General features: G+C 43.9%; 1 protein-coding gene across 4 annotated transcripts in view; it reads right to left on the reverse strand.

The window, feature by feature from the left end:
• Positions 1 to 2,830: 2,830 nt before the first annotated feature.
• PID1 (phosphotyrosine interaction domain containing 1) overlaps positions 2,831 to 26,063 on the reverse strand; it is a 199,459-nt gene continuing 176,226 nt past the window's right edge. For all 4 annotated transcript variants that reach the window (XM_054700128.1, XM_054700130.1, XM_054700129.1 and 1 more), the window contains exon 3: positions 2,831 to 4,999. In XM_054700128.1, the coding sequence (XP_054556103.1) occupies positions 4,523 to 4,999 (477 nt within the window). In that variant the 3' untranslated portion in view covers positions 2,831 to 4,522. The remainder of the gene's footprint in view (positions 5,000 to 26,063) is intronic.

Raw genomic sequence — 26,063 nt, forward strand, 5'->3', positions numbered from 1 at the left:
AAGCCCTGACGTTGAACAAAACATCCCATAAAATTGCTCCAAAAATCAATCTTGGCACATAACAGAAACGTTTCTCAATGAGCATATGAATTTCGACACTGCTGCTGACAATCATGGCCGCCTTCACTCCAATTAGCACAAGGTATAGCCAGGAGATGAGAGGACAGCACATTTTTGGAGAGAGTAAGAAGAATTAACTAGTTACCATGCCTCATCTGACTAAAAAATAATAATAAATAGAGGAATTTAGAAGAATCTGCAGAGTTTGAAAGCTTTCCAAATTTTGCCTCAATGGCTTAGGAACCACAGTGTGATTTCAAAGGCCATATGCTAAAATCAGAGAAAATCTGGAGTGATCTCACAAAAGAATTAAATCATGAAGGCAGGAAAGGAGCAAGGGCAGGGGAAGGCCAGAGGGATAGGAGGAGGAATCGTGAACAAAAGCTGTGAAGAAGTGGAAAAAAATCATTTCTTGAGTATAAACTTGGGGCGAAACCATGAAATTCATACATTACATATTGTCCAAAAACAAAAACACCTTTCCTCAACACACTTTCCTTTTTCAGCAATAGAAATGAAAAGAAGCAAATAAATGACAAAATTACTGTAATCTACTAAATGCAGGTATCTTAGAATACATTACCTGTCTGCTTTCTTGGGACTATGTGTGCTCTATGTCAACCGTAGAGCTTAGCTCTAACATTCATTTTTATCTCTAAGCACCACGAATTCTTTCTGGAATTAGTTAGGGGATGAAAAGGCCAAGATTCTGTGCTAGAACTTGCAAATCAAAGACTCACATCGTGATTTTGCCAACCTTCAGCTTACCCCCTCCTCCGTCCTGCCAGTCACCTAAGAGAAACTTACTGTGTTTCCCCCCAGGTGCCTGAAGCAGCTGATCCTACTGCAAAAAACTTGAGTTAAAATATGAACAAAAAGGACAAAATCCCCTTTAAAGACACAGATTCCTACCCCAGAGGCTTATACAGCCTCCGGCTTTCCGTAATAGTACATAATTACACAAATAAATACACTACTGAAAACTATAATGAATGGCATGGAGGGAGATCACAGATGCTCCAGGGTCCTGTAATAGAAGGATTTAAGTAAGAGTTTTAACATGACCTGAGAAAAACAACACAAAACATGCCTCTTGATTTTTTAGGAATTGAGAGAGTATTTTGTCTACTGACCACAGCCAGTAAAATACTTACACAAAATCTCATATTCCCTTAACAAATGAAACTTCTTGGGCTTTTGTTTGCTTTTAAAATTCTTGCTGGTATTGTAAAAAAAATACTTCAAAAATGAATAGCAAAGAATGTTTATTTATAATGGTCTAGTATGCTAATTTAAAATAAAATAGAGGGTTTTAGAATGGAAATGAAAAATACAAAAGTGGAGCTTACTTAAACAGAATAACAACCCTGGAGCAGAAATAAGAAGGCTCTGGCCTCCATCCAACATGCCCATGCTGTGTTGCCTTGGCCAAGTTACATAACCTCTCTGAACCTCGGTTTCCTTACCTTTAAGGTCGCTGCCCATTCCCACCTCCTGGATTCTTTAAGGGGCACAGGAATTAATGTACACAAAGTGTTCTGTGACCACCAGTATGCAAAGATGGCATCCAAAGGATGAGAACTAAGAATTAAAAAAGAAAAATGCAAATCTGAATCATACTTCTGGAGGGAATTAGGGTTGACTGTCCAGAAAGACCTCATTAGGTATTTGAAAGATGTGGTTGTGTATTTATCTTTAAATTGCTTACCAATCAACTCAGGCAAAAGTTCACACTAATATTATCAGAGCAAATTATTTAGCATGTCATACTCAGTACCCTGAAAAAAATGCCAGCAAATATTTTCTGCAATAAATAATCACATGTGCACTGGGGATCCAACTTTTACTGAGAGAGGAAAATGACATTGTCTTGAAATATATGCTGGCTGGGTTCTTTCTCCCTCCCTTGCCTCCCACTTTAGAGGCATATTCAAGGACAAATAGAGAGAAACTGAAATTGAGAAAAGCTTGACGGGAGAAAATGCCCTTTTAATCAGAGTTAGGCAGTAATTCTTACTTGAGGAGTTCAGCTCCTCAGCAGGCACCCATATTTTCACTTCAGATGCCTTTTCATTTCTTACTGATTCTATGAAGGGCATCGGTCACGAAGAAACCCCATGACCACCAGCCCTGCTTGATGAATGGACTGTTCTGAGAATTCATGGCCTGCAGGAGACATTTTTAACCAGTCCTGTCAGAAGGATGACTCGTGTTTTCCTTCCTGAATTCCAGTGCAGTCTCTCCAAAAATCTGCCTGAGGTTGTATAAGTTGTAATCTTTTGCAATTTGTTCTGTAAGATTCTTCTCTGAATTAAGTCCACCACATTAAAGAATATTTCAGTAATTGGCATATTAAGATCTCAGTTAAGGGGCAGTGAGTATGTATTGAGCATTAGAAAATAAAACAAGATTTTTCTTAAACATCTTCAAGAAATGGGTTATTTATGGCCAAGTTTGAACATATCTTCAGACCCTGTTTATTCCACCTTATCTATTTGGTTGTCTGGATTTTTTTTTAAGATTTATTTATTTATGCATACAAAAGCTGGGGTACAGTCCAGAGGTATAGGGGGTGAGAGAATTCACCAGAGACAGAGTGGGGAACAGAACAGGCAGATTGACCGAAGTACACTGCTGAGGGGAGCAGCGGGCAAGTCAGGAGAGGTCTGCCTCACCATGTGGGTTGCTCGCTGGCTGGCTGGGGATCAAACTTGTGCTGCAGAAGCTGCAAATTGCTTCATAGTGTTATGCTTAACCCCTTGCGCCACCAGGGAGGCCCTGATTGGTTGTCTGGATTTTTATGACTTTAAAAAGGAAGGGCATAGAAAGTATGAAACACTTCAGCTTTATTAATGCAAACATATTTTTTATTAAAGAATGGATGCATTGATGCTAAAGAATAGTTTACATGTGTTGTAAAGCAGCAAGCACATCTCCAAGAGCCGTGTTCTCCTCGTTATGACTCCATGCTTATTCTACATGCCTTAGAACTGGACCCACACACAGGGGCACACATACACACACAAATGCATACACGGACACACAGTTACACAGACCAAAACACAACACCAGTGCTCTCTGGATTCAATTAGCTCTTGTTTAAGGCTTCTGTAAAGCGTGCCCATGTCCCTATCATCACCAGGATGCAAAACAGACTTTACTAAAGGATCAGCATTCCCTGGAAAACTACTCATCTGCTCTCAGCCTTAAATGTATGTGTTTTAACAAATACTTTCAATGTCATTCCATGGTGACTTTGCATTTAGGAGGTTTAAAAATCTGTGAAACTTAGAAATCTCAGGCTTTTTAGAGTGTGGACTTCTCAGTGAACAAACTGGCATCTCCAACTCTAAATTATCACCAATTTTAAAGTCACAAGTCAGGTTTCCTCTTGGACTAAGTGGGCATTGGTTCTGCAGACAAGTCAATAGTAACTCATTCACTATCCAAGTGCAGCACTGAGGGATGGGGCCGGGCTTCCTGGATGTCCAGAGGTGACACCCGCCATGAAGGATTCCTCAGTCAGGAACATCAGCTGAATAAGTTACTGTACATCTGGGATGAAAAATGGAACTTGTTCACTCGCTGAGAACTCATTCCCTTTTCCAAGGTTTCTTTTGTGGTGGGGGTTTTCAACTGCTAGCTCGATTGATTATTTCATCTGTTTGGTTATTTTCTTCCCTTTTGATGTCCTGCAGTGTAGGTTGAGATCCCAACCTTAGAAGGATGTTGACAAAGGTTGGAAGGAGAAAGAGGGAGAAGGGACAGGAGGAAGGGCAGGGCTATTAGTAGTTGCAAGTATCCTAAGAACAGAGATGGTGTGCATACAGAAAAGGGTATGAGTTGATATATTTATGTAAATAAAAGCATTACTTTAACTGTGAGTTAACTGCCAACTATCGGGTGGTTAGCTGTAAATCTCAATAAAGACTATGCTGATTTGCTCGCTGAGGGGAGAGTCTGGAAACTGCCCTGGGAGAGGAGCTCTCTAGGTCAGCCTGCGGTGCCCACGCACTGGCATCACTCAGTGTCACTCTCCACCTCCCCCGCTGTTCGGGATCCTGTCGGTATATCTGACATTCCTGCTGAGTTTCATAAGGCAAATTGGGATGGTCCATCAAATAACAGCCGCAGTGTATTTGCCTGAGAGAGGCGAACATCAACATGGAGATCTCCTATGGGAAGGCATTAGGAAATGAGGGGGAAAAAAAAAAGATTCTAGAATGTTCTCCCCATCCGAACTCCCACCCTCCTCACAGTCACAGCAGCAGCAGATTTCAATGTAACGTAATGACTTTAATAATACATTTCTTATGATTTAGAATTGCTCTTCTGAATTTAAAAAGCTGGATCGGCCAATAGTTTGGCAGTCTTTTCATCCCTAATTTGAATCATTGCTTCTTTGTCTAACCTCTCGAAATTCCTTGACCAATGCTGCCTTGGCTGAAGCACCTGTGTTCATTCAGCCATCATCAGATTCCAATTCCTGGGAAACCTCTTCAGAAGAGCTGTTCCTGTGGATCCTGCCGTCACTCTTCATACTGTGGAAAGTCTTCTTGAAGGCTTCCATCATGGCATGTGCCAGTTTCTTGGCCTCCAGCTTGCTCTCACACTCCACAGCGTGGCAGTCCATCTGATAGGACAGGTCATCGTTGATCTCCCTGTAGACCCAGGCGAAGATGTTGGGGCTCACGTTATGGTCGGCGGTGCAGTAGGCAATGCGGGCCACCTGGAAGGTATCCATGTGGACTGTTGCCTCGCCTTTGTGGTCGAGATGATGGAGCCATACTTGGAAGGGTCGGATCTCCAGCAGCGCATTGGCTGGGAAGACGTCTTCTCGGGCTAGTGTGTGCTTCTTCCAGAGCTCAATGACTGGCTTTTCTGTGCAGCCTGACAGAAACTGCATGCCAGTGGTGGGGACTTTTCCCAGATAGGTGACCTGCAGAGGGAAGAGAAGAAGCAAAAGGAAGATGTCAAGAGTAGGTTCTTCTTTCAAGGTGTTCATTTGGCTGTTCTCGATGGTCATCATATCTCCACAGAAGGAGACAAGACGTTTTTCTTGCTCCCCAAAAGATTGACTATCATCACAATTCTACCTTTGCTCCCCAACAAGTTGTCCACTTGCTAACAGTACTGAAATTCTTTAAATAGAGTCAGATTTCATTTCATTTATTTATTTGCGCCTTTAAGGTAGCTAATGACAATACTCTGCAAGGCATGTTCACATGAGGTGCTTGTATCCATGAAAGTCCTGTTTGGAAACTCAAGGTGTAGTCAAAAAGGGTAACTGAAGAGATTTTTAATAAAAAGAGTCTTTGTAAGAGAGTAGACCGTCTATACACCAAGACCACTACCCACTTATAAGAAAAAGATGAAATCCTGCTATTTGCAACAACATGGAAGGGCCTGGAAGGGATCAGGCCAAGGAGAAAATACCAGGAGAAAGACAAATACTGGGTGACCCTATTCAACAGGTGGAAAATGATCCAGACACTACAGGCACCTGTGCTCTCCAAGGACGCAACTGAGTGTAGAGCAGCCATTCCTGTGGATTGGCGTCAAATAATGAGAGTGCTTTGTGAGCAAATGCATGGGAGGGGGCTCTTGATTTATAATACTGGAAATGTCTCTCTAATCACGGTATTTTATGATATCTTTATTATTTTAATAGCTTTATTGTTTTTACCTCACATACAATTGAAATTCAACTCACATAAAATTTACTATTTTCAGGTACATAATTCAGTGTCATTTAGCAGTCAAAATGTTGTACAACTACCAGCTCTGTCTAGTTGCAAAATATTGTCATCACTCCCCCCAAAAGTGACCTAGTACTCATTAGTACTAGGAGGGTTGCCCCCTCTCCAGCCCCCTGGCAAGCACCCATCTGCTTTCTAGCTCTCTGGGTTGACTTCTGGATTCTGGCTTCCCTGGAATCACATGTTGTGCCACCTTGTGTCTGCTCTATTTCGCTTAGAACACTATTCGAAGATTCACCCAAGGTGTAACATGGATCAGTCCCTCCCTTCTCCCCAGAACATCTTTACTTTGCAAAGTTTAAAAGCAAATGGAGGAAACCTGTTTCACTGTTACTATCCACTGAAACTAGAAATAACTACGCTTATATCTGATACAAAAATTCTTTGGAGGGAAAGAATCTCCTTTCAATTGTGCTTATCCAGGGCTGGCTCTCTCTGTGTCTCCATCTTTCTCACAAAGACAAACACACAATTTTTACAAAGTGTAAGTGACTTCTATCACAATATAATTGAAGGATGAAGTTAAAGAACTTCATTTGATGTTGATATTGATCAAATGTTCCTATTGATCTCACTTGAAAAAAAAGCAACTTCACAGCAATAAATTTTTTTACAAGTAAAAAGGCTGTCTCTCTTGTGAATATTTATTACTCAAAAAATAAAAATTTGAAGGGAAATAAAGTTTCATTTTGGAATTGTGCTTGAGAGACTAAAAGAGGAGAGGTTAATAGCTCGAATCATTTAATACGACAATAATGAAAGCTACTTGATATGGAGACCTATATAAGGACAATTTAAAACCCTGAGAAATAACACAAAACACAGATGTAATCTCTTGGTATTAAAGTTATTATGAAAGTAATATTTATTTAGTGGCCTAGTTTCTCTAGTCATGCAACAGCACTCTACACATTAAGAATAAGGTCCTGAATTGCCACCCACATATCAGTCTAATCAAAACACAAAGACACTGAGTAATCACAGTAATAGTTTGTGTGACACTTGTGGGTGAAAACACTTTGTATCAATTAGATCCATGGGTGACCCTGTGGATCAGGATGGAATATTATTTTTACTCACCCAATTTTAAAGACAGGAACTTAGTTCAGGTGTGGCTCTGGGTAACAGTTTACACTGCAAAGTGTAGAGATTGCTACAACACTGTGATGATTTAAGAGAACAACTGCATAGAAAAGACAGCTCAAAAAGACACCTGGTGAATTCTGGACCATTTGGCTTTTTCCATTTGATTTCACTCCAGTCATTTATTCATGCTCTTCTTCTTTGGACTGTAAGACAAACTGGATTTATAAGAGCATCCTGTATGGAGTGGGCTCTCCCCCAAAAACAAGCTGCCTGCCTTTGTCTAGTGCTTTTATGAATGACACTATTTTTCCATGCCAACCTAGCCTAAGCATCATTTCTTTAAATTTTTATTCGTAGTTTTTAACTGCTGAAAGTAAGATTCAGAATCCTTTTAATATCCTCAGGTAAAGTGAAACAGAAATTATATATATCATATGTGATTTGAGTATGCACGCAAACATAGAAGTATGCACATATATGTTGTCTTCTAAGACCCTAGCATGTATAATCCATTTGAAAATAAAATCAAAGAAAATACAACTTTTAATCTAAAGAACAGCAGACTTCTGGCATCTTTCCAAAAGTTTTCTGTAAGAAGAGACGCATAAACATGTTCTATTCTACCAGCACTAATCCTGCATATTCCATTAGCTTCATCTTGCAAAGTATGGCAAAGGTGAGAGAAAAGTGGATTATGTGAAGACTCCTCTCAGCTGTGATACTGATAGGGGCCAACAGTGACACTGGATGTTGGCTAGGGCACCCACAATTTATTTCTTCTCTCATCTGGGATTTGCACTGGAAGTCAAAGGGGCTGCAATGGACGGAGAAGCCCTTCAGACCAGAACAGAATTAACAAGCATGACCAGAATGCCAGAAACTGGGTCTTTCCCTACTGATGACAGCCCCAGCTCAGCTGCTTGAGTGTACTGGGGTATGCTCAGTTTAACCCTTGGGGAAGTCCTGGCTGAGTCTTCTCTTTGATTCAAATGACTGAGCCTCCTAAGCAATCCTAGTAATTAACTGATCTCTGATTCCTATTGGAGTTAATCAACACAAATATGAATCAGAAAGTCTAACTTATGCCACTGGGTAAATCTGGGCAAGGCGATGAAGTCAATGAAACTCTTGCTACCTTGTGAGCTGACAACAAACACTGCCTTAAGTACCATAAGATTACATGAACACAAAAAAATCATGTTACTAAGTTGACTCTTAAAAAAATTATTGAGGTAGTAGTTTACCTCCTTGTCTGTACGATCACCCCCCTTCAGATATTGTTATCAAAGTGCACCCAAAACCAAAGTGCCCAGAGTCCACTATGCTCGCCCCCACTTTGGACTCATCGCTCCCCAATGGATTCTTCAGTTCTACAGTCAGTTTTCAAGTGTTAGTGTTTAAATTTGACTTAATCTGATCCTTATGTGGCTCATTATAGCATTATTCACAATGGCCAAGCTAGAGAAACAACCTAAGTGCCTAAAAACAGATGAGCATATCAAAATGTGGTATATATACACAATGGAATACTACTCAGCAATCAAAAATGATAGACTCATGTCGTTTGTGGTAACGTATAGATTTGGAAGGGATTAAATTAAGCAAAATAAGTTAACACTTCTTAACAAAGTATAGGAAAAGAGCGATCTCACAGAGTTGACTAGAAATGGAATAAAAAGAATGACTCCAATAGTTTTCTTTAAAATAGAATGCAAGATGATACAATGATGTACCAAGGCAGCCTTTCCTCAGAATGACCCCTTTAAGTCAGCCTTGAGATAACCCATAATGGCCCATGTTCCAGAATCCTGACTTATGTCTGTGCACTTACCCTAATAAGTCAATTATTTACTGTTTGTCTGCCATGAACTCTGTGGAGTGGGGTAGAGAATACTTGATGTCTCAAGAAACAGACACCCTGGAGCATGGGGCATTACCCCTGTATCCTTCTATGTCAGCACTGCTCCAGAGATTTACTCTAAATATATAGAGGGAAATTCCTTCCACCACATTCTTCCTCAGTGGTCACTTCCTCCCCAGGAGTAAGAACACAGGACACAATGTACCAGACTGTGAGAAGCCTGTTATCCTGCCCATTTAGCAAAGAGATGAATGGTTTCTAGATGAATAAGTCCCTTCTGAGCCTCCGCCATAAGAGCTGCAATCTTCCACGGCCTCAAAATAAATGAGAAACACCAAGTCACTAAATTGGTCACTCAATGTCCAAAATGGTAGACAGATTATTTTTAAATCTCTCAGCTCCCAGGGTGATGGGAGGAAGAGACTTGGAAGATGACAAGAAGAGTAACAACTAGTAAATACTAGCATCTCCTCTATGGCTGCAGAACATTGGGCAGGCACCGGGCAAGAAACTTATTGGCAACAAATCATTCCAGGAGAAATAAACAGGCAGAGCAAAAAATGAAAGTCTTTTCCCTTGTGTCATCCAGTGGCATTCACCCACACTCCAGATGCAGACGCTTCCTGTGTGTGTGAATGGGCTTTGCCCAATCCCAACTGAAGAAATGGTTTGAGAAGATCCACAGTGTGTGAACTACACAGAGGCCATGGAGCCGTGGGGCCTGCCATGGTGTCTGCACTGTTAACAGCATCAGATTGGGAGATACAAGTGTCCTCAGAATCTCTCCTTCCCACCCATGAGTTTTCCGATGCTCTGGCCAACTCTCTGTTCATGAATCACCATCCTCTGCTCATCTGTGGCAAAACAAACCCTGGTTGCCTGACATGTGTCATGCTGGCTGAGCCAGCACTATTCTGGAACTTTCTCTTGGTGGCCAGTCCATTTTTCATTCTGGCTTGAACAACTCTTGTTTAGGACCCTGCCAAGCCTCACCCTAGACTGGAAAAAGGGTTGGCAAGGTGTAGGGTAAATGAATTAATCAGGCTTTTCACCCCACTAGCCTTTGTGGCTATCACCTGTAGCCTTAATCGTGCTAATTAATGCAAGAGGCCACTTGGGAGTGTGGATTTGGGGCACATGTGCCTCACTGTGGTCACCTGGAATATGCGTGTGGGCATGTGCAAGTGTGCACACCTGAGCCTAGAGGCCAGGGATACAAGGGTGGAGTCCCTCGAGGACAGCTACGAGAGGACAAGCGGCATAACAGAAGAGGCGAGACCATGAGAGAATGCCAGAGAGAGCCCAGAGCAAAAGAGTAAAGATCAGTGGGGGGCTCAGAGGCTCAGTTGCCTGCCTGCCTCCCAGCTCCCCTGCCCTGCCTGACCCGTGCCTGCCTCCTTGCCTCGTGCGCCTGTGTACCTGGTTCCTGGGATCATTAAAGCCTAAAAAATCCATGGAGGGCTCCTGGACTCTCCTTTATCCCCCTGCCCGAATCCGGGGGTGTGGTGAACCTGCCCTGTGTCTGCTGGCACTAGACAAGGTGACTGGCAGAGGCTGCAGTACAAGGATGAGAGATGGTAGATGATCACATAGAAGCCATGCACCCAGTTTCTTGGGCACCTTTGACTTCCAAGCTGGATAAACCCAAGTTCAAGACCTCAAGGTTTGGTTTGGTTTACTGTGGGGTTTCTCCAGGATGAGACATCGAGAACAAAAACTCTCCAGAGGCCTTTCTTAGCATGTGCAAGCTCCTTTTGTCGTTTCATTGTCTGTAGGAGACTTCCTTCCCCAGATGACACAAAACAGCATGCTATAAACACAGGCTGGAGAAAACTCAACAGGTAATCCTGCTAGCCTTTGGGTTACCAGGCAGAAGATGTGACAAACGAAGCTGCTCTTAACCCTGCGCCCAAGAGTCAAGCTCCCCTGCTCTCACATTAACCCACCTGCATGTTTCAGAGAAACAGGAGACAGAGATGGACGCTTCCAGGTTGGGTCTCCTTTCCTTCCAATAAGAGAAGATCAGGAACCCACTAGGCACTTTGGAGAATGGAGATGGAGCCACATGCCAATTACCTAATGATTCACAATGCTAACATAATGCTAATCATGACTGCAAACCTTTACGCTATGCTTTAATACATGAAGAACTTATTATTATTATTTAAAGATTTATTTTTATTTACTTATGCATACAGGAACTGGGGTATAGGCCAGAGGTGTGGGGGGTGAGAGGATTCACCAGAGACAGAGTTGGGAACACAACAGGCACATCGACTGAAATACACTGCTGAGGGGAGCAGCAGGGAGACAGGAGAGGTCTGCCGCGCCATGTGGGTAGCTCCCTAGATGGGGATTGAACTCATGCTGCAGTGGATGCTGATAGCTTCATAGTGCTGACTTAACCCCTGCACCACCAGGGAGGCCACAAAGAACATTTTATTTTAGATTTATTTATTTATTTGTTTGTTTGTTTATTTATTTATACAAGCACTGGGTCCAGTCAGAAGCGCGGGAGGGTGAGAGAATTCACCAGAGCCAGAGCGGGGAGCACAGCAGGCAGAAGGACCGAAGTACACTGCTGAGGGGAGCAGGGGGTGGCAGGAGAGGTCTGCGAGCCATGTAGGACCCTCCTCCGGTGGCCGGAGAGCAGCCGGGGATCGAACCGGTGCCGCAGAGGCCGCAGGCAGCTTCGCAACCCAGCGCTCAACCGCTGCGCCACCGGGGAAGCCCACAAAGAACATTTTAAAGGACAAATGTTCACAGTGAAATCCATGAAACTACTGTCAGAGAAGTAGCGAACGTGGGAGATGTGGAAGAGTAGAAGGGGAGAAAGAAAGGGAGCTTTTACCTATTCTTGGGCCCTGAAAAATCAACAGGAGCAGAACAAGGCCAACTGTTAACATTTACTGACCCAGGGCTTACTTAATATCAGGTACTGGGTTAAGTACCAGGTACTAGGTTAGTGCTTTCTACAGGCCATTAATCCTCATAACAGTTCTACAAGGCAGGTACTATTAGCGCCCTCATTCCACGGGGCTGGGCAACTGGGGAGAAGGTAAGTCACTTTCCCAGGGCCACAGAGAGGCCAGGAGTTCAATCTGTCTGTAGAGCCGAGTCTGCTTGCACCTGCTCCATTCGCCACCTTTCCAATGCCGGACCCTTCACGTCAACATCAGGTCTTCCCAGTGTTTAAGCCGAAAGTACTGGTAATTCTATCACAGTAAGCTGAGGATTCAAAGGTATATCATCAGCATTATGGGCTTTTGGGGGGTCAAGGGGGCTATTCTGACAACCTACCACTCCTTTGTTGCAGAGCTGGCAATTCTGATGCCCAAGGACACTTGCCCATATCACACAGCTGGCAGCTGGGAGAGCAAGGTGCGGGCAGCAAGCCCCACCCAAGGCCCAGGAGCCTTCCATCCCCCCGTCTCTTTCCTTGAAGGGGGCCTGGACCCCCCCTTTTTTCTTTTTTTTAAAAAAGATTTATTTATTTATTATACAAGCACTGGGTACAGTCAGAAGCGCGGGAGGGTGAGAGAATTCACCAGAGCCAGAGCGGGGAGCAGAACAGGCAGAAGGACCGAAGTACACTGCTGAGGGGAGCAGCGGGCGGCAGGAGAGGTCTGCGCGCCATGCGGGACCTCGCCCGGTGGCCGGGGATTGAACTGGTGCTGCAGAGGCTGAGTGCAGCTTCGCAACCCAGCGCTCAACCGCTGCGCCACCGGGGAGGCCCCGACCCCCCCACCCTTTTTTCATTCTCCTAACATCAAACTTCCTCTGGCCATTTCTCCAAGCGTCCACATGAGACTGGACTGGCCGGGGCCCGGGAAGGAGCAGCCAGTCTGCAGGGCTTGTGAGGCTTTCCGAGAGGAGTCTGGAGCAGACTTAAGATGCCGTTAACCTGCTCTGTGTTTGCACAGCCAGGGGCTTTGATGATGCTCCACAGCCAGGCTGGACGCGGCGGTAAGCACACACACCCCACAGGCACATATCCCATCCTCCAGGGCTTTGAAATGGTGCTTTACAAAGCAAACAATTCCTACTTCAAAGAATAATTCCAAGGAGCAAACATTAAACCTGTGCTTCATTGGCCCAGCCTGAGCTCACGGGTCATGTGCCAACAAGCCCCAGAGCACGCCACGCAGAGCCAGGTGGGGCCTCAGCCGCGGAGAGCAGGGCCTGGCACCTCCCTCCGCAAGGGCAGCTGAGGGCCCCTGAAAGCCAGCCTGCGAGGCCTGGGCTCAGCTCAGCGCAGACCTGGGTGTCCTTGCCGGTTGGTTGCAGGGGCTCCAGGTCCCGACTAACCTCGACGATTCTGAATCAAAACTAGTGTTTTTTTGGGCCTCCCTGTATGGCCTATGGGTACAGTCTCAGCACTATCATTGCTGCAGCCAAGGTTCGATCCCCGGCCAGGGAGCTACCCACATGATGCAGCAGACCTCTCCTGTCTCCCCCGCTGCTCCCCTCAGCAGTGTATTTCAGTCAGTCTGCCTGTTCTGCTCCCCACTCTGTCTCTGGTGAACCCTCTCACCCCCAACACCTCTGGCCTGCACCCCAGTTGTTATATGCATAAATAAAAATAAACCTTTACAAAAAAAAACTAGTGTTTTTTTTTAATCCTCCTCAGTGAGTCTTAGGTGCCATTATTCTGGGGCCACACATTTAGGAAGCTCTGCTTCAGTCTCCCCAGAGCAGGACCCCTGCTGTCTGGAGCTGGGTGGGGATCAGGACTGATGGTTTCCTTCCCTGGGAGGCTCCCCTGTGAAGGCGCCTGTCTTCGGTCTACTTGGCCAGGCTTGGTCAGGAGGCAGGGGAGGAACGTGGCTGCCTCGAGTAAGCCTAACTCTGACTTGAACAGCATCCCCCTGTCATCCCCGCGGGGGACCAAGCAGAAAGGGTCGCTGACTTACTTTCCATTTTCATTATTAATGGCAACAGTGCTGCCAGTGGAATGCTGATTTGCTAAAGTGCATATCCTCTGGGGCACCTTGATGAATCTGCTCTTGCGTAATGATATTTATTTATTCCCAAAACGTTCCTAAGTCACAAAAATATTGAAAATACTTTTTATTGTTGAGCAGTTCTGTCCAAGTATTCACATGCGCTATGTTGACAAACTATAAAAGTATTAACGGAAATATTACTGGGAGAGATACTGTCTTTTTATTATGCAAATGTATATCATGGGGGGAAGCAAATTGAGTAAGACCCAATATCAAGGAATAATTAAGTGCTATTTTTGCACTTTAACAAAGAGATGAACATCATTTCAGCTGTTAAATACAGCATGTGTCTCACGATTAGGTCTCTAAGTGACAGATTTATTTCTGTTATTCATATTATAACTTAGTTCCAATGAAGCAGACATTTTGTGTCTCCTCCTGCACTAATCAAGCAGTCCCAACACACCATTTGTCCCGTCACTCGGCTCATGGATGTGTGAAGTTTGGAAATACTGTCACTGTCACTGTTAAAGACAGAAGTGATTTATCTGCAAGGCACTGAAGTGTGCCTCTGAAGACACAGCTGCTTAATAAAGATGACGCCACGTGAAACCACATTCCACCTCCGGCCCCCTCTAGGGAACCAGCCTGAGCCTGGTCTAGCCTGGCATTGCCCCACTCAGTGGCACCAGAACAATTAATTTTATGGCAAGTCTGAACTCTCCCCTTTGACTTTCCCATCAACAGCCCACACTAGAAAGGGAAGGACATTCAGCAGAGTCCTCCGGGCCTCAAAGATCACAGTGGGAAAATGCTCTGGGTGATGAATCCATATCAAGCCCACTGCTCACGAGTTATCCTGATAAATGAATTCAAGGGACAAACTCTGGTAGGTGAGAGTGTCACCCACTGAAGGCCTTGGAGCACTTTAGCAATTCACTTTCTATAGCCTACCACTTGTTAGGGTGAACCAGAGAAGACACCAAACATTTAGAAAGAAAAATGTGGAGACTAGAAAGCTAGTCAACTAATGTTGAGACAACTTCTGGTTGGAGGTGATTAGATAAACACTCAATTCACTGGCTGCAAGTGTTGGTCTCTTACTAGGAGACCAGGGTGGGCTGACTTAACAGGCCTCCACCCAGATAAGCAAGCGCGGGACCCATGTGCATTCCAGAGAGGCGAGGACTGTGTGTAATCAAAGCTTTTAATGTGCATGTTCACAACAACTTAAATGTAATAGCCCAAAAAGAATCATCCAGGTGGCTTTCAACAAGTGAGTGGTTAAGAAGTAGCCTGCAGTCCATCTGCACCAAGGAATATTATTCAGCAATAAAAAGAAATGAACTACTGACAATGGGTCAGCTTGGCCACAACTCCAGGGAATTCTGCCAGGTGAAAAAATATTAATAATCCCCTAAGGTGGCATGCTGTAATTCCACTGATGTATCATTTTTGAAGGAAAGACAGGTGGTAAAGGGGAGGGGTGAGAACACTTAAAGGGGTAGTTGCAAGAGACCTGTTGAAGCTCCCGGTCAGCTGGCTCAGGGCAGTCACAGCTGCCTGCCAGGGGGGCATGTCCTTCTCGCCAGGATGCTTTTGCAGGATGTCCCTGTTAGCCCAGAATTGATTATGGTAAACCTGAAATCTGTGGTGTTAGGACACAAGGCTTCCAGGAAATTCTCTCATGGGCTCTGTAACTGGGAATACAGTGGAGGTGTTTCAAGGTAAAAGGTGTGCTCCTCTGCATAAGCAATAAAACACAGCAATGGGGCCTCCGTGGTGGTGCAAGGGGTTAAGTCTCGGCACTATGAAGCTATCAGCAGCCTCTGCAGCACAAGTTCAATTGCTGGCCAGGGAGTTGACCCACCTGGCGCAGCAGACCTCTCCTATCTTGCCTGCTGCTCCCCTTAGCAGTATATTTCAGTAGATCGGCCTGTTCGGTTCCTCACTCTGTCTCTGGTGAATCCTCTCACTCCCCACTCCTGCACCTCTGGCCTGTACCCCAGTTCCTGTATGCATAAATAAATAAATCTTAAAAAAAAACCAGTACAAGGTGTCTAGACCATGTATGATGCAGCAAGAAAGGAGTGAAAGAACTACCTCGTCAGCCCCGATCTCACCCTGTTCTGCCTCCTCTTCAGATTATTTATCTCTATGAAATTACTGGCAAGCTTTGGTACTGGATGAGATTTCTGATTGGAATATCCAATTCCGTGTGTAATGCCATAGGATAATGATATATTAGGATGACATTCTATGGAATAAAGGAGCAGGAATAGAAATTAAATAAAACTTATGACTGTTAAAGAAGAGCTTGCTCATGGTATTTTTTTTAAAAAAGAAACTAGTTTGGTGTTTATAATGACTATATCTTAAGAGCCATGTAACAGTTTATCTAGAATTTTAGTACTTAAAGTATAAGAGCCATGATAACCTTTTGCAACTACTTAATTGTATGAGAGAGATATTTGTTACATCCTTAAAAATATGTGGCCAATGAGAATCCTGATATACTGTGTAGAAAACTAAATAACATGCCTACAATAATTGCGTCTTATTTAAAATATCTACACATAATTAGAAAAATGTAAACTAAATCTATGCTGAGATATTTTTCTCAACTACCATAAAGGGAAAATTAAAAATACTGGCACAATTTCTTTCGGCAAGGCAATGAGGAAATAGACAATCATATTTTTTTGGGTGGATTGCAAATTGGTAAAACCTCTTTGGAAGGAAACTGGAAAGATATAACAAAACTGTATAAGTCTTTGACCCAGCAATATCCTGCCTAGACATTTACCCTCCAGCAATATGAAAATACATAATCACAAGTTTATCTAATTATAAAATATACAAAACAATCAAAGTGCTTGTACAAAAGGGAGCAGCTGAATCAATTACAACACACCCATCTAACAGACTATTATAGATGCATACAAATGAAATGAGAAAGACTTAAGCACTTGTACAAAGTGAGTCACAGGAAGCAAAGCAAAAAAACTCTACCCATTTTATGTAAGCAAGAAGGGGGAGTAAAAATATACATTTTTATGTCTGCTCATTTGTGGAAAAAAGTAACACCAGAGATTGGTTACCAACCAGGAATGGAGTTGCAAAGAAGGGCATGCAGGAATTAGGATGTGGGCATAGAGCAGTGATATATTTTCTAAACTGAGTTATGACAAAAAATAATCGTAAACAGAAATTTATGCCACCAAGACGGATGGGGAAAACGATTCAAAATGGAATAAAAACCAAAATGAGGGAATCTAATCAGAATGCAATGAAAAGGAGAACTACATTAAACAGAGGAAAACAAACCAAAATAACATCTTAACACAGTGTCTGAACTGTAAGTCCTCAGGCAAGGACAGGAAACCTGCAAACCAACTGGGAGATTCATTTAGTGGGTGTTGTTTTCCAAGTGGTGTAGATTTGCCAGCCCGGACCTATTTACATTATATAATATCGACCTTGATAATGGTGGCATATAAACATTAAGTTTCTGATCTTGATAATTATGAGACTAAACACCCTTATATGTAAGGTTACAGAGCTAAAATACGATAAACATATTGCATATGTGTATATACACTGATAGGTACATATATAGAGAAGGGGAGAAATTGAAAGAAGGGAATATCCAGATTTCTAGGACCTACACCCCAAAATATAGGGGCATCACACCTTATCATGAAAGGCAGAGGGAGAGAGCGAGGGAGAGGCGGTATGAGACTATCGGGCAGCAAGTAAACATTTGGGAAATAAGAGTGAAAGGTACACATGGAAATTTTATTATAATGCCCCTTCAACATTTTTGTGCCTGAAATTATGGCATACTAAAAAATTAAAAAGGAGATCAATGAATACATTTCCCCTGGCTCAAGGCTAATTTAAGTGGAAAATGAATGGACTCTGAAGAGCATACGTGGCTGACTGCACAATGTTCATATCCTGAAGAGTAAATTAAGATGAACATACACCCGCTCAGATGTGTATGTCATCAAATTCCCCCACTGCGCTGATTGGATCAATCTATTTAAGTGATATGTGGCAATTTCAACTGCACTTGTCCTGGTGCCCACGTCTGTGTGCGTTTGTGTGTGTGTGTGTGTGTGTATGGAATGTCACGTCTGAGTTACAAGGCCAGTGCATGACATAAAAGCAATTTTCAATGACTTATCCATCAGTTTTATATTTTTAGTTAAAAGTCATGCAATCTTCATGCTACTTAATGCTGAACTCAGTCCGAGGAAACTTTCTGACTACTTGATAACATCATCACTATTCTTCTCTATTATAGTGAAAAACTCCTACTACAGGATCCTCCTAGATGTATTTTTAAATATGAAAGGAGAGGACCGTGAATATTTGGATGTACAGAAGCAAGTGCTTATAATACAAAGCTGCAGTATTAGAGCTGTACAGGGTAACAACTTCTGTTAAAGTCACTTATGCTGATGAATCAACTGGACTCATAAAACAAAGAAAAAGGAAGTATTTCTTTCTAAATATTTGGGAAAAGAATAAGGGCATCCTAGGACATGTTTAAGAGAATGACCACTTCAGCAAGCAGATTTCTTTTCAGTAAGCGGGCCCTCCTGCTGGAGCAAAAGTTCTCAGATCTCAACAGACTAACAAAAACAAGTTTTCCTGTTATTTTTCAAGAAGCACCTGCTCAGTGGTCTAGAGAGTCTTATTTTCAGCCACCTTCAGTGCAAAATGTGCAATCACTGTCCAGTGGACAGATTCAGAATTGCTTCCCTCTGATTTGCTCAGCAGAAGGGAAGAGCTGAGAAGCCCATCAGCCTCGGTGAGCAGACACCTAGCTGGAGAGGCATGGAGACACGTGAACAGCATCCAGAGGAGGGTCCACAGCAGCAGCGGGAGGATGTCCAGTCCCCTAAATCTTTTACAAGGTGGCAGCCTGACTCATCCACTCCCTGAGACTCAGACACTCAGAGCAAAGGTAGAGAAAGCACGAATCACAGATTCCAATCAGGAAAATGATCCCTTCCTAAAAGGAACTTTACTGTCAAAGTTTGAGGAAACAGATCTGTACAAAGGGGACTGACTTCCCTTTGAATTCTTTGGATTTTGCCTGTGGCTCTTTCCTGCTGGGTTCTGGAGAGAGCTCCCTCGGCTTCCTGCACTGGGCGTCTGTGGGATTCTCTCCATCATTCTCAGGGACGTGGAGATTATGTGCTGAGATCTATGAGGCCCTAAAGGACCACACTGTGGGCCCTTGAGCCACACATGGATTAGAGGCCTCCAGCCCCTCTCCCAGAGTTGAAAATCCAAGTGTAACTTCTGAGTCGCCAGGAACTTAGCAAACAGCCTGCTGTCCCCCTCAGCGATGGTACACGCAGCCTTGCATGTACATGTGCTACACACTGTATTCTTAAAATAAAACCAGCTAAGGAAGAGAAGACTTCATGTAAAAATCATAAGGGAGGGAAAATATATTTACAGAACTGCATGGTATTTATTGGTACCGTAAGTTGTTCGAAGAAAATCTATGGACCCACGTGGTTGAAAGGCGAGTTGCTTGAGGTCCACAGCCTAGGGCCTGCAGGAACACAGAACCCGGTCCCGGCAGAGCCCGTGCCGGTTGGGATGACCCGCCCCTTCTACAGGAAGGTGACGTCCTGGCTAATCTGTGTCACTTGTCTAGACGCTTGGCTACACACTACGTCGGGTGTGTGTGTGAGGGCGTTTCTGAATGACATGAATGTGTGACTCCTTAGGCTGAATAAAGAAGATTGCCCCAAGGCGGGTCCCCCACCAGTATCTGAGATCCTGAATAAACAGAAGGTGGAATAAGGGGGCATTTGCTTACTGCCTGCCTGCTGCCAGCTGGGACAAGAGTCTCCTCCTGCTTTCAGACTGAGGCTCAGGCAGGAAGGACAGATGGGTGTCAGCTGGCCAGCTGCAATTCTTGGAACCTCTTGGTCTCCAAGATCACATGAGTCAGCTCCTTATCATAAATCTTTATTCCATAATTTGTTACACATATTGTATATATAAAGAAATCTCTCTGTATGAGTGTGTGCGTGTGTGTACGTGTATACAAACACACACACGCACATGCACACACACACCCCCTGCTGGTATTGCTGTTCTGGAGAATTCTAATATGGGAAGAACCCCCACTGTGCCCCACTTGTGACCTCCCCTCTGTCCACCACCTACAAATTCTCTTCCTCACCATCACCTCGTCTCATTTCAGAGACAGCCTCGCATGTTCCTCCACCATTGCCAGCTCTCAGCTTCTACAGGAGTGATTCCACACCAAATCTAAGCTGTGAAGACTCTGAAGGGGAGTCAACTAAGAAGCTCACACTTGAGTTTCCTTCAACACCAGCACCTACTCAGGCCTCTGCTCCTCTCAGCCTCACATGGGAAGCGACTTGCTTGAGTTGTCTGAGGAGCTCAGAGCAGAGAGGATCGGCTGTTAAGGAGATGCTGTATCCACACTCGGAGGCAGCCTCCCTTGGGAGACCGTCTCCCTCTGCCAAGCACCTAGGAGGCCCAGCATGCTCCACCAGCCCTGTGCAGAGTGTCCAGGAGTTTATGTAGGAACTCTGTTGGGGTGCAGATGACACTTTGTAGATATGTGTCCTATTAACAGCAAACTGCACTGCGGGAACCCCATAAAGAGGGAGGAATCAATAAACTGTTAACTCTCCTTAACCTCCAACTTGTACATGGCATAGTAACATCCCCAGCATTACCACTGTCAAATGTTTGAAATTCGAGCTAGTGCCACATGAAGACTTCATTTTCCTTTTTCAGTCGGTCTACTTGTGGTGGTGAATGAATGATTACAATTGATTCATAAACATTTCAATGAATAAAAAAATAAATGATGGCTATCATGAGACAATAAAGATATCAAGGACACCTGAAATACAGCCAACCTGATATTTAATTTCATTTCCTTATGGACTGGTTCAAAGGCACAGGAACAGAAAAGGTCAGGGGCTGCTGGTGGGTTCAGAAAAAAAGGAAATAAAATGTAATCTAACACCTAGATAATAAAAAGCTATCTCTAATTAAGTTAATTAATTACCACTACCCACAGACATCCTTTAAGAGCAGATGACACATGGGGTTTTTTATTCTTCTTACTGGAAACCTAGATTAAAGAAAGACTCAAAACAGATTTGCTCCCCCAAATATTTGATCCCTCTGTTAGATTTGGTCTAGGAAGAAATTTATAATTTGGTGATGCCATCTTGTTTGCAACAGGAAATCCCCCCAATTGAAACCTTCTGACCTATAATGCAATGTTTATTCACAACCAACTTCACATGCAACTTAAATCTTCTGAGCCACCCCTCACCCCCATCTGTGGTTATTAAAAAACAAATACAGGGAAGAACACACAAATGAATGTGGCCAGATCAGCCATCATTTCGATTGCTGCAAAAACAGCTCCCAATACAGGAATAGTCAGTTATTTGGGAGTGTCCTCAAAGAGTTGTCCCATATAGTCCACAAAATCTGCAATCATCTGTGGCACCTCAAGCTCTTCCTCCCCTGTCACTGGTTCCTATTTGCTGCTTACATGCTCTAAGATTAACCTCAACATTCACACCCAGAGGGACACCCCACCCTTTAACCTTTGGGCTTCCAGAACCAGTAGGTCCCAATCAACTGGGCACAGGGCTTCCTTCAAGTCTTGGTATCCTTGGGCACCTGGACGTGCCCAGCCACATGCTCTGATCACAGTGCCTGAGCATCTTGTGAGTTATCTCTGCACTGGCCTCCATTCTTCTAGCAAAAGAATTCAAATCCAGGACCGTGGTCTTGACCGGAAGCAGACATCACACTGTCCTCCACCTACTTCCTGCTCAGCCATCCCAAATCCAACTTTGCCACCCAACTCCAGGGCCAGACCAGAGTCAGCAGATACAGGGAGCACGGGCAGAGGTGTGATTTCTGATCGCCTCTGGGCCTCAGTACAGCCAGGTGGCCTGACTCATTGAAACCACGATAAGATGAAAAAAAGCAAAGTCCTCTTCATGTGAAGCCAGCACTGCACTAATGATCAAATTAGAAATAAGAAAGGAAGACAAACAAAATGAAATTAAAAAAAAGATAATACTAAGTCTTGTGTCACCAAGGAGTTAAATTACAACACACTTTGTTAAGACCTCTAATGATTTTAGTTTTGGTCTCATCTAAATTGTAAAAATAAAATCGGCACCTCATATTCATTGAACATTAACTCTCAGGCACTGTTTTACATGCTTAATGCATGAACTATTAAATTCTCACAGGTGCTATTATCATTCCTAAATTAGGAAGGAGGAGGGGTGAGGGGTGGCTCAGGGAGATTCAGACACTCACCAAAGGTCACATAAGCAGTTTGGATTTACAGTCCAGTTCTGAAGCTCCTCTACTATCACTTCTTTGAATCAAATCTGGATCTGCTTTCAGATGTTTTGTTCTAGTGCCTGAGCAAACACTTCTGAAGTCTGGCTTTACAACTAGTGGTGCAAGATTTCAACCCAAGATGGTACAACCACAAGAGAAAAGCATTAGACTCTGCCCACTAAGATTAGAGATAGAAACCAAACTGTCCTTTAATAATAAACACGATTCCTTACTCAATTTTAGCTTATTAGGGAGAGTCAGTCCTATCTGGGAGATTTATTCCCCATATGTTGCTCTTGATGACATGTGAAAACTTCAAGAGTCTCTTCCTAGCTGTGAATATGAGTGGAGGCTACATAGGCTCCTCATTCAGAAAACCCTCCAACTGACCCAATTCACAGATTCTCCTAACCTCAGAGCTCTACTGGGGCAGCACCATCAGCGTAGCTCAGCCCTCTTTGTGATCAAGCTTTGTTCACACTGGATGTCTTGCCAGTCCCAGTGCAGCCCCCTCTCGCTAAAACAATCAACAAAGGCTGCACCTCCTCCAGTGGGAGGGGTGCTCTGAGGGGGCAGGTCTCTACTGCAAAGGGGATTACAGTCCTTCAGACCAGGGAATTATTTGTTCTCTGACAAATATGTCTCCTTGGTTTAAAAAAAAAAAAAAAAAAACAGTGGGGGTGGAGCGGAAGGTGGTGGATTAAAGAAAACCAGCAAATTGAAGGTTTTGATGAGAGTGAAGAGGACCCCAAACTGGGTCCTCAAATCTCTGCTCAGGAGCAGTCAGCAGAGCAGGAAGGGGGTGAATTCCAACCAGCTGCAGCTCCACTGCTAGGGTATGTTACAGGGAGGAGAGACTGCTGAGGTTAATAACATATATTAAAATGATAATGTATGTATGCTATTTTTTATTTTGATAAATGCTAAGATTTTACTTTATGTTTTATTTTCATAATTTTACATATGAAACATTAAAAGTGGCGCTTCACGGATTTTATTTCATGAATTTTTTATAATTTTTAAAGCAGTAGTATTTTGGGTGCTGTACAAAATTAATATTGCAACATAGGGTATTGTCAATCTGCTGGCATTTGGCAATTACCACACGACCTAAGAAATTAAATGCAAACTTGATTGTACATTTGCATTTTTCCAGCAGAGACTTCATCACTTTAATCAGATTCTCAAAGGGATTAGCCATGCAAAAGAAGTAGAAACACATCGTCTATAGAAAATCCTTACAGCAGAATTACGGTGATGAATATGAAAGTTTTGAAGATTTTGATGTATATTTTTAAAATGCTTTTTGGAAACACTTTGCCAGTTTTCATTTCCAAGAGTTCACAGGAGCTCCTCCCGCACCCCAGATAAACAAAGCGAACCTCCTCACACGGCTTTGCCAATGTGACAGTGAGAAGCGCTGTGCTCGCTCTTTCCTTATAAGATTAATTTTTTTCATATGTTTACTGGCATCTTTACTTTTCCCCTGGTAAATGACCTGTTCCATTTTTTTCCCCTCTTTATTTGTTTCTTCTTTCCAATAATCCTATCCTGCTTTGTTTTACATCTCACTCCACTGGCAGGAAAGTCCCAGCAATGACAGCGGTTACTGGTGATTTCACAAATCCTGCATTTCCTGGAGCATGGAGCCTGAATTTACCTGGAATGCAGGGCAATTCCAGAGCACCAGGACACATAGCCCTGAGCTAATAGATGAGGCCACAACCTCCAGTCAGCAATTCAGTGTCACCTCATGGTGGGTGATCTGGAGTTTATGTCAATGATAATCAAGAGCCAACCAGGAGACGAACCGACAGGCATATTCTAACTTCTTTCGCCAGTTTACCAACTCAGAAATCCTGAGGTTAATTTCCCAGCACTCAGGAGATCCTAAGAAACTTTCTGAGTGCCTTCAGGCTGTTGTAAAATTCACTCAGGGGGAGAAAAGAAGAAAAACCCAGCTACAAGGAACACATGGCCTTGGGGACCAAACGCTGGCTGGGTCACTACGTGCTGTCCACGCCCTTTACAGAAGCATTGAGTTCTCGAACAATCACTTTAATCTATCACAATCTTAGAGAAAAAATGGCAAGAAAGCCAAACATGTATGCACACACCCACTTATACACATGCATTCATAGCTGCAAGGACACATTCACGTCTCATGGACCTTCTGCATTCAAAATTCTACAAATACGGATCGTGCGAGCAGACTGATAGGAAAGCATGCCAAGGTGATAAGTTGTTTGGTGACAGAACTTCTCCAAGATGACAGCTCCTGTTTCTCTGGGTTATCCTTGTGTGAATCTCCACAGACCAGCATTCCCTGAGCAATCCGAGAGCCTGCCAGGACGCAGCCAGCCACACAGAAGGCGTGGCGGCCCCAAGTATCCTGTCTTTCTCACACAGGGTGAAGCAAAATGAGGGCCGTGACTGAGGCAACCTTGGAGACTTCCCTGGCTGTCAAAATGGACAACCTCTCCAGCAGCTTCCGAAATTACATGAGGTCTACACTGGGAAGCCAGGACCTCGGATGGCCATGGCAGCACATCCGTTACTCTGAGGGAGCAGCCTCGACACATCTGCAGAGCTGGATTCAGACTCTGCTGAATGAAGAAGTCATGGGTGCTGAAAAATAATTCCTTTGCAAAAGTTCACCTTTCCAAATGCTGGTGAGTATGCTCGCAGTTCACAACAGGGCAACCACCAAGTGAGGGTGGATTCAGAAAAGCCCCAGGAAGCCAAGGTCCCACCACGTGGGTGCTGGTGTGCACTGGTGTGCATGGTGGACACGTGTATAGGGTATAGGCTCCTGCGGACACACCCGTCTGGCCCGTAGCCGCCCAGCCGCTCCGAGCCCTGCCACAAGCGAGCGGTGGAGCTGGATGTGACTCACTGTGGGTTCTCTAAGGAATAAGCCGCGAGCGGCGCCACTGCAGGCCTGGCAGTGGACTAAGGGTGGAAACTGAAGACATTAAAAAAATTTAATAAGGTCCAAAGGAGCTGACAAAAAAGAAAAATTAAAATCACATGCTAAAATACCAGTCTGTGCTCTTCAAGTGATGAGGCTTTTGAGCATCTCCTAATAGATTTTTATAGATTTTCTATGAAGAAAACATCCATTGGCTACTGGAAATCAATCAGCCTGCCCGACCACGGTGCCTGCCGTGTAAGAGAAAGGTCTGAAAAGAGATCAGGCGGGAGAAGCAGCTGAAGGCATCTCAGGTCCCTGGTTTGCTGTTAAGGTGGGTTCCCCACACACAGTACCCATTTCACTGTGCCTCCTGGGGCTCCGGGCTCACAAGTCCCACTTAGTGACTGCAAATCTCTACTCCTTATTCCAACCTACAGCATGGGGAGGGGATGAGGAAGAGGGTGAGAGACACTCAAACTGTACAGAGAATTTTATAAAAATGAAACAGAACAGGGCCTCCCCGGTGGCACAGCGGGTTGAACACAGCGCTGTGAAGCTGTCCGCCGCCTCCACAGCACCGGTTTGATTCCCGGCCGTCAGGGAGAATCCCATATGTCGAGGCAGACCTCCTGAGTGCTTTCGGTCTGTCTGCCTGTTCTGCTACTCACTCTGTCTCTGTGAATCCTCTCACCCTCCCACAACTCTGACCTGTACCCCAGCTCTTGTATAAATAAAAATAAATTTAAAAAAAAATTGAAAGAGAACAAGTTAATTCATCCAAGCAGATAAACAGGCAACAAACTATAGCCTTGAGCCACAGGGCATGCTAACCCTATGGTTACTGGAGTCATGAACTTCATAGCAAGTAACTGGGCCAATTAAGCGATGTCTGGTCTTGGGGAAACTATTCAATTTTGGTTTTTGCATCTACACAATGAGGATTCATTCACAAATGTCTGAGTGCTGATTCTCTGTCAGACTCAGATAGCACAAGTGAGAAGAAATGACAATTGAAACTAACAAGCCATTATGTAATACAAATACAGTCT

The sequence above is a fragment of the Talpa occidentalis genome, unplaced genomic scaffold, assembly GCF_014898055.3.
Source record: "Talpa occidentalis isolate TD23 unplaced genomic scaffold, MPIMG_talOcc4v2.1 talOcc4.3, whole genome shotgun sequence".
Taxonomy (NCBI): Eukaryota; Metazoa; Chordata; class Mammalia; order Eulipotyphla; family Talpidae; genus Talpa; species Talpa occidentalis.